General features: G+C 30.0%; 1 protein-coding gene across 1 annotated transcript; it reads right to left on the bottom strand.

Moving 5' to 3' along the window:
- Window positions 1-1,041: 1,041 nt before the first annotated feature.
- LOC117681492 (tetraspanin-18) lies at window positions 1,042-6,937 on the bottom strand. Its single transcript, XM_034446293.2, has 7 exons — window positions 6,675-6,937; window positions 5,895-6,119; window positions 5,666-5,740; window positions 4,063-4,179; window positions 2,678-2,863; window positions 2,067-2,150; window positions 1,042-1,787 (listed from the first exon to the last, which is right to left on the bottom strand). The coding sequence occupies exons 1-7, from the start codon at window positions 6,738-6,740 to the stop codon at window positions 1,719-1,721; spliced, it is 822 nt and encodes a 273-aa protein (XP_034302184.2). The 5' UTR covers window positions 6,741-6,937; the 3' UTR covers window positions 1,042-1,718.
- Window positions 6,938-8,857: the final 1,920 nt, after the last annotated feature.

The raw sequence follows: 8,857 nt of genomic DNA, 5'->3' as shown, positions 1-8,857 counted from the left end.
TTGGGTTGCTTAATAAAATCATAGCCATAATTGATGCTTGTGGTGTGTAATACCATGTTTTTAGAAAAATAATGGGTTTCTGATTTGCATAAAAACTTCGTATATCGAGCCATTTTCAAGGTACATTCTGCATAAAATAGTATAGTCGGTTTCACTCTTGATGCTTTTACTAGGTCAGGCGCGGATCGAAAATTAATCTTTAGGGGGATCTCTACAAACATGTTAATTGTTGCAACAGCAGACAAAATTTTCTTTTTGTAATGTCGCATTTATTTCTAGAACACATTTTATCCACCAATTAATGAATACAAAGTTTAAAATCAACAAAACCTTTAGATTTTATATTTGACTACAAGTATCTACATGTAGATTCTTTGAAATAGACTTTAAACATGAGGCATGATTTTTACTGCGAAACTGAAAGGGTCAAATAAAATCACGTGGTCTAAAATTTAAATGACAATAACATTCGCAGGGGTGTATGCCTGTCCACTTCTCAAAAGATGATACTAGTCTATCTCTGTAGCGCAATAGATGTAACTTCATTCTGCTGACCCGCAGGTCCCGAGTTCGAATACTTCTTATTATGAATCCGGTAAAATTTTGATAGTTTATTTTCGAAAAATTGAATTTTATTGTTATTTTCAAGTCGAACACATGCTAGAAATCCATTTCCTCTAAGTAATTTAAAAGCGTGGGCTTACAAGCATAAAGTTTTCCAAATGTGTTGAGGACTTTGAATTTAATTTTTTTTTAAATTTATGTTCTATGAAGTAAAGCGTGAAAAACCTTCAGATATGAAAGAAAGTCCGACCTCATATTTTTGCGAGCGTCACGTCAAACCTTTCATTTCAATATAATTATTACAGTCTCGCACCATCCAACAATTATATAACAACTCACTTCCATCATTTACATTTACTTAATTTCGTTACAACGACTTTTCGCGAAATTAAACAAATACAAAACTGTATATTAATTTTACATTAAAAAACATTTCTTGGCAAATAACCAAAAATTAAAACTCTATAACAGTCCAATGTTATATTTTCCTTTTTGTACATGAATACAATGAAAATACATTTAAATATAAAAAAGATACAGACTGTAAAGTTAAACAAGAGTTAAGCGAGATGTTTGTGAAACACTTATGCCCCCTTCCCTTGGAAATATCCACGAAGACAATTAACAGAAACTGTAAATAATCGGAATTTTTTTAAGTCCAAGGAGTATAACTCTGTCGAAAATACCTCGATCATTATAAATTATTCAAAATCAAACTTGACCAACACATTATTATGATAAATCAGTATACTAAATCTTATTTCAATATGTGCAACCTCTGCGAAGAAAATAAACTACAAATAGGAGGAATTTTTATTAAGTCCGAGGGGCATAACTCTAGATCTGTTAAAAATTGCACGATTGTACCTAAAATCGAACTTGACCTAGATATTATCATGATAAATCTGTATATTAAATTTAAACTCAATACATGCATAAACGGAAACCATTGGTGAACCGACTGACCGACAGACTGACAGACGGACAGCAGCAAAGCAATATGCCCACCCTTCTTCGAAGGGGAGGGGGGCATAAAAAATATAAATAAATTTGGAATCCCAATTTATCACACTTATATATGAGGTCTAACGTCAACACATTGGTTTTCGGATGTGATGAACAATATTTTAAGTGAATGCACTTCAGGTTTTTTTTCACACTGGAAAAGACTCCGTCCTAGTTCTAGATTTGTAAAGGGCAATGATGAATACAACAGCAAACATCTGGAAAAAGTTAAAAAAATAGTTTATATACACAAAGGTGAATCATTTAATCATAGGTGATTATTTCATTTTATAATAACTATCGACATTTAATAAATTCAAATAATCTATAGTTTATATTTCATAGTAATTGTAGAAATGTTACATGTATCAGTTAAAAAAAATCTTTCAATAATATAGAAGATTGTCTATTACGTTGAGTTTTACTGAATTTAATTAAGATTTTACAAATTTAAAATGAATTATTTTTTATGCCCACAATACAAATTTATAAACAACCTGAGTGGCAATTACGGCAAACAAGTTTCCGGAAATTGAATTGGAATAAGTCAGGATTATATGTTCCATTCGATCAAAGCAGCCCTATGAAATATAGGATGTACATTTCTTAAATACATATAAAATTCAGTCACAGTCAACAATATTAGTAGTAAATAATACAAATCCTTCCACAATATAAAAAAAATCCCCATGAATAAAGAGCATTGTTTCACAACTTTTGTAAAAATTCCATAATATTTAAAAAAGCTCATAAAAAAGATAAAAAGCATGTCACAACCGCAGCCTTAAACTACTACTGTAACTGTTACTCTGATTGCCATGTTAACTTTCAAAACTTTTTCCATAATTGACAAAACCTAACAGACATTTCTGCTTTACTACAATATATATATATATATATATATATATATATATATATATATATATATATATATATATATATATATATATATATATATATATATATATATATATCTCAATGCAACCCTGTAAAATCCGATGATTTTCTTAGACTTATCAACATATCTTGTTTGAGAAATATACCATAATATTTCAAAAGAAATTAAAAGACCCTCGGTGAAATGAATCAAACTTAACCTCAGAATCACCTTTTCATTATATATGAGAGAATTTGCCGTGGCTGGACATTGAATTGCGATGTTAAGAATGCCAGATCTTTGGCAGCAGGTTTTCGGCAAAGTGACTTTTTGACAGTTTCTTGTAATTATACACCAAGGACTCCTCACAAAAGCATTTGTGTTATCAGCAAATGAATTTTCGTCACAGCAGCCAATCTAGGGGATTGAGAATTAAACAGTTAAAAAAAAAAATACATGTTTTTCATTTCATTTCAGAGTAAATATCAATCTTCTTTTTAAAAAAAAAATAAATATTATTTGATCCAGTGACATTTTTAAGCGAACACAGAATCTTTGGAAACCGAATTTTGCATCAAAATAGATCGACTCTAGTTTGTCTTTTTGTGCGTTTTTGGTACACTAAACAGTAAATGTAAAATGCATTGCAAACAGATATTGTTTTAACATAATATTTGCAATGTAATACTAAGAGTAAGAATACTGTATAGATTGTAATACAGTCAATTCAATATCCTAGATTGAATAATAATTTTGCATACCTTGAACTGTTTATTAAGAAATGGTTCTTGTTTTTTTCTTAATTACATGTAGTTCTACTCTTTGTTTTGTTATTTAATAATTCTTAAAATATCATATTTTGATGTTTAAACTAATAAAACCCCCCGTTTGCGGGGGGGGGGGGTATATAGGAATCACTTTGTCCGTCCGTCCGTCTGTTTGTGCAAAATTTGTGTCCGGTCCAAATCTTTCTTATGGAGAAGCATTGAATATTCTTACTTCACACAAAGATTGCTTATAACGTAAGGGTGTGTCATGACCTTAACCCAAGGTCAATTGAAGAAGTTCAAGGTCATTATTTAAAAAAAATGCTCAATTCCTGTCTGTGTCATGTCTTGTATTAATGGAAATAATAAGAAGCTAAAATTTGTCACAAAGCTTGCTTGTCTCAGGCCACATAAGATTATTTTTTAGATTCTCATCCATTCTCATCCATGTCTCTGAAAATGGCCTGCCCCGATGTATTTTTTTTTGTTGGAAAAAAACATGTGAGGAAAAAAGATTTCGGACAAAAATCACACAAATGTCCTCATACATTAACAGTTAACTTGAAATAAAATGGATTTTAAAGAATGGAAATTGGTTTGTGTATTCATATTAGCATTAATAGTTTTAAAAAATAGAGCAGTTGTTATTTATAGAAAATGGACTGTGAAATAGATTCATCCAATATTTTCTATAATAGAAAAAACACGAGTTGTGATTTTTTCTTTGCGGGGGTATCAATTGTGAGCTTGCTCACAGTACCTCTATTTTTTTTTTGATTTTCTATTTAAAGTTAAAAAATATTGTTGATGTTTGCGCTATCGTCTACTTTACAGTTTACGTTGACTTACCGTTAATGATGCAGAGTGTACTACATTGAAAACTATACTATCAATGCTCAACAAGGAGTCGTCATTTAAATTTTTTGGTAAAGTTTTGAGCAACAGGATTTTGTTTTCAGGAGTAAACTGAAAAAAATAAAGAAATAAACAATTCAAGTCAGTCCCAACTTAAGTCAATATACACCCGATATTTGTAAGCACTGAAAATAACTAACGACACGAACAATAATGTAAAATATTGTCAAATTTTCGGGACAACCCGTCCCTTCTTCAGGACAACAAAATAAAAACTACATATGAAAGAAGAAAAACATCTACAAAATCAGATCTAAAATAAAAACTTAAAAATATATAAAAACTAAATAATATATAAACACCTGATCGAAACGTGGCAACTACATCTTTGTATTATCTTTGTTCGTGTCGTTGGTTATTTTTAGTGCTTTTTTATACCTCATCTTATAACCGTGTATCTTTTGATCCGACACTATAGATAACGAGTGTTGTTGGTTTGTTAGTGCTTCTTTTATATATATATATATATATATATATATATATATATATATATATATATATATATATATATATATATATATATATATATATATATATATATATATTTTATATATTGGATATGCATGATTTCATATCCTTCATTCTAATATTGTCTTAATTTTAAAAGTTACAAATGTATGACGTAAAGACGGAATTCATATTACTTATTTTCTGAGAGGAGAGCTATTCACCTCTTTGCGCTATAAATATTTCATATATCAAATTTTGATCTTACATTGTACTTCTTGACAAAAATGAAACAAATTCAATTTATGTCGTTAAAAATATAGGTACAGATAATTCGAAACTAAATGAATTTTCACTTTCCAAGATGAAAAACCTGGATGCATGATAACGTTTATACAGCATATTTTAAAGAAAAGTTTCGATAACATCAAAGGTGTCAAGTTTAAACTAATATACATTTGTACACCATGGAATCGCCGTTTGCTAGCGACTATAGATGTTGAATCTGAGTGCCCTGCCTTTTCACTCAAAATCAAATTTAAATGACCTGATTAGTTTCGGAATTTAATACAAATAATTTACTTACTACTTTTCTACTTGGATAGTTTAATCTTAATTACATCCCAACAAATCATTGATATTTAATTAAAAACCAACAAATTAAATCGATCCGAAAAAAAGACTTCATGGTATATTTATTTTTATTCTTAACAATTTATTTTCTACGGGAAGAAAGAGAGAAAACGTTGGTTAACAAAACAGTGTGATTGCAACTTCCTGATATCGATTTAAAGTGGGATTTTTCAGTGGTATAGGTATTTTAAAAGTTATGAAAGATGTAGAAATAATAGTGGACAACGTATGCATGTAGTTTCATTATTTTTTTTACTGAAAGAAATTTTTTTATTTAGATATTAATTAAATTTTATTTATGATATGTTGATTGCAGAGTTATAGACATGTTTATTATAGTTCTTTATTTTAACAAAATCACAAACCTGTATATACAAGGTGACACCCCCCCCCCCCCAAAAAAAGAAGTAAACATAGGGGAAGAAAAGAACTCATGGTATTAGATGATTCAACTCACCACGTCTTTAATCTTAAACATGAAGAATACAATTCCTATTTCCATGACAAACACCACTACCATCAATAAGGTATACTGTCCAACGAAAAATGACAATAAAGTAATGTGTTAATTGAACTTCTCTTGCACATGTTACTCAAATTTAATGTAATTTTGTTTTAACTTATTTTTTTTTAAAGAAAAAGATTTGAAATATATATTATTGTGAATTTGAAATAATAAAACTTACTAAAATCATCAAACATTTGTTTTCAAACCAGGTTCCTAGACACCCCAAGACGCCTGATATTACCAAAAGGGCACCAATGGCAACCATTGAAGAAGACAGTGTGTTTAAAATGTCACCCAGATTGATCTCAACCACTTGCAATGTGTTAAGGAGCTGGAACGCATCAAATGGAAGGATATTTATTTTGATAGCTGTCCCTGCCATCACCTGGCCAATACCAAAAACCTGGGGTAAAGAAATTCGGTGATAAGCTAAAGTGCGACAGAATTTACAATAAAAAAAAAGATTTGTATCAGGTTATGTGACTAGGTCAAAAAATGCATGCTAAACTACGTACATTATAAGTATGTTGTACTTCATACATTGTTTGTACGTCTGATGTAAATGCGGAAATTGAAGAAATTCAAAACTGAGTTTGACACCTTTAAAAGTTTTAGCAATAGAAACTTTTTTTTATCGATTTTTATGCTCGACAGAACTTTAATGCAAAAACTTAATTTGAAAATATTCTGTTGAATTATACAAATCTTGAAACGATAATAAAAGGGAAAATCATTATTCTTTTACAAGTGAGAAAGAGTTAAATGAAGACAATGTTACGTATGGTTTAAACATACTGAAATTGTTAAAATTGAACATGAATCATCAAGTCGTCAAGTTTTATGTTGACGCAATTTCCTGCATTTCCTAATTCCCTCCACGTCAATCTTTTATTTTGATTTATAGCAGGCTTTATCTCAATATATGCAAATAACAACAAGAGATAAAAGAAATACTTACTATTAGTACACCATTGATCAGGATGAATATTACTTTTACAGCTTTACAACAGTAATCAATCGCCATCTTGGTTCAGTATCTCAAATTATAGTACGTATTTCTTCCCGGACATAATAAAAAAACCGGTCAACTGAAAAACACAATCCTTTACTGAAGCCTCATCGTAGATGCAACGCATTTTCTAAGTTCAAATGTTCGTACATAATTTTTGTACGCTTTACGCTTGTGATTCATCAGAATAGAATTTTATAATAAAAAAATGTACACTTGTCTAATGATGCTGTGTTTTTCGTTTATGCTACATGACCAATAAATTGCAATTGTGATATTTTGCATGCTTATGTGGTTTGTCCACTCTAGAAAAACGAATATTACGAACAAAACACTAAAATTGGTAATTAGTAGTTAATGATGACTTCAGATAAAATAATCGGAAACTCTTAAACTATTTTAACACCACATTTTTAATTTTCTAACCACAGTTGAATTAAAAAAAATTATTAATTAATTATCCAATTCATGGTTATTACTTTCTGACATGTACAATTCGAAAAAAAGACCTCAGCCGTGGTGGCATAGCTATGCCACAATGGAAGCAAATTCTGGTGAGCATAATTTATATTTGGTATTATTTCTCGGAAAATATAATAGTTTATTATGGACAACGGGACAAACCTCTCAAAAAGTTAGGCAATGTTTATTGTTATACTTTCATGTTAAATACTGAAATCTGATTGGTTAGGACGCAGTTAATAATATTTACTATTACCCTCAGCGTTAGCAACGCACTTGGCAACGGGTAACATTAAAAAATGTTACATGCGCGAAAATTATGCGCGTACGGTTCGCTGTAGAATTCACGTTATTCCTATATAAAAGCAGTAACATTTTCTTAAAAATTTACAAAAAGACATTCAGTATAACAAAATAAATAGTGCCTGTTTGGGAGGATAACAGTTGAAATTGACACCCCTCGAAAACCATTGTCAACCTCCGCTTCGCGTCGGTTGACAATGGTTTTCTCGGGGTGTCAATTTCAACTGTTACCCTCCCAAACAGGCACTATTTATATAATGTTAGTTGATTTCCCGGATTTTAACTATAGACAGTCAATAATTAAAATAATTGTATTCGTCATTTTTGACGATTTTAACTATAGTCCGTCAATTATTAATGTTTTCGTTATCATGTTGACAGTTTTATTTAGGATCTCTCATGATTTGCGTTGGTATATGTTTTTTATCCAACGAGTTGTGTGATTTCTACATGGTATCCTTGGCGAGGCGATAGAAAACACACAACGAGATATGTAATATTAAAGGGGCATGGTCACAATTTTTGTCAAAAATTATTTTTCGATTTTAATGTATACAATGCTTCAATGAGGCATATTTTTTTTTAAATGCAACCAAAATTTGAGTGACATTCGTTGAGTTATAAGGGAGTTACAGAGCTTACAATTGTTCACTATATAAACAAAGCTTAAGTTTTTATTTACATTTTGAATGTTGAAGTGAAAATTCCAGTTTTAGACCTAAAATGAATGTGTTAATCATTAGGAATTGTTTATTTATGCTTAAAATGAGTAAGAAGATAGAAAAATCACTTTGAAAAAGATTTTTTACTGGTATATTGAACCTATGTAAACAAAAACAGAGCACGAGCCTTGTTTACAAGATAAAGAATTGTGAGCTCAGTGTCTTGCTTATAACTCTACGCTTGACTCTCAAATTTCATTTGATCATTTAAAATGCATTTCTATAGCATTATGAATAATAGAAACAGAAAAATAGAATTTGACCAAAATCGTGACCATGCCCCTTTAAAAACTTATGAATGTTTGTGAAATTTGTTGACTGAAAATATTATCCCGGAAACATTTATGAAAATGCGTATATGATTTTTTTAAAATATAATGAAAACGTCTAAATTAACAAAGAGAAAACGATATGATCATTTCATGTGACACTATGTACTTTGAATGTTCGTTTGAAAATTGTATAATTACCGAGATTGTTCACGTGACGTGGCTTTTTTGTAAAGATACTGCGCAAAATAACATGACTTTTTGTATTGAAATCACTGCACATCTTTAAACTGTGACTGGGTCTTACCGAGGTAACGAACAATAGGAAACTAGATATGACGATCAAAGTTTCTTTTTCTGGTCGAATATATTTGAT

The sequence above is a fragment of the Magallana gigas genome, chromosome 2, assembly GCF_963853765.1.
Source record: "Magallana gigas chromosome 2, xbMagGiga1.1, whole genome shotgun sequence".
Classification (NCBI taxonomy): Eukaryota; Metazoa; Mollusca; class Bivalvia; order Ostreida; family Ostreidae; genus Magallana; species Magallana gigas.
Note: the sequence above shows the minus strand (reverse complement) of the source record. Positions and strands in the feature narration are given on the sequence as shown.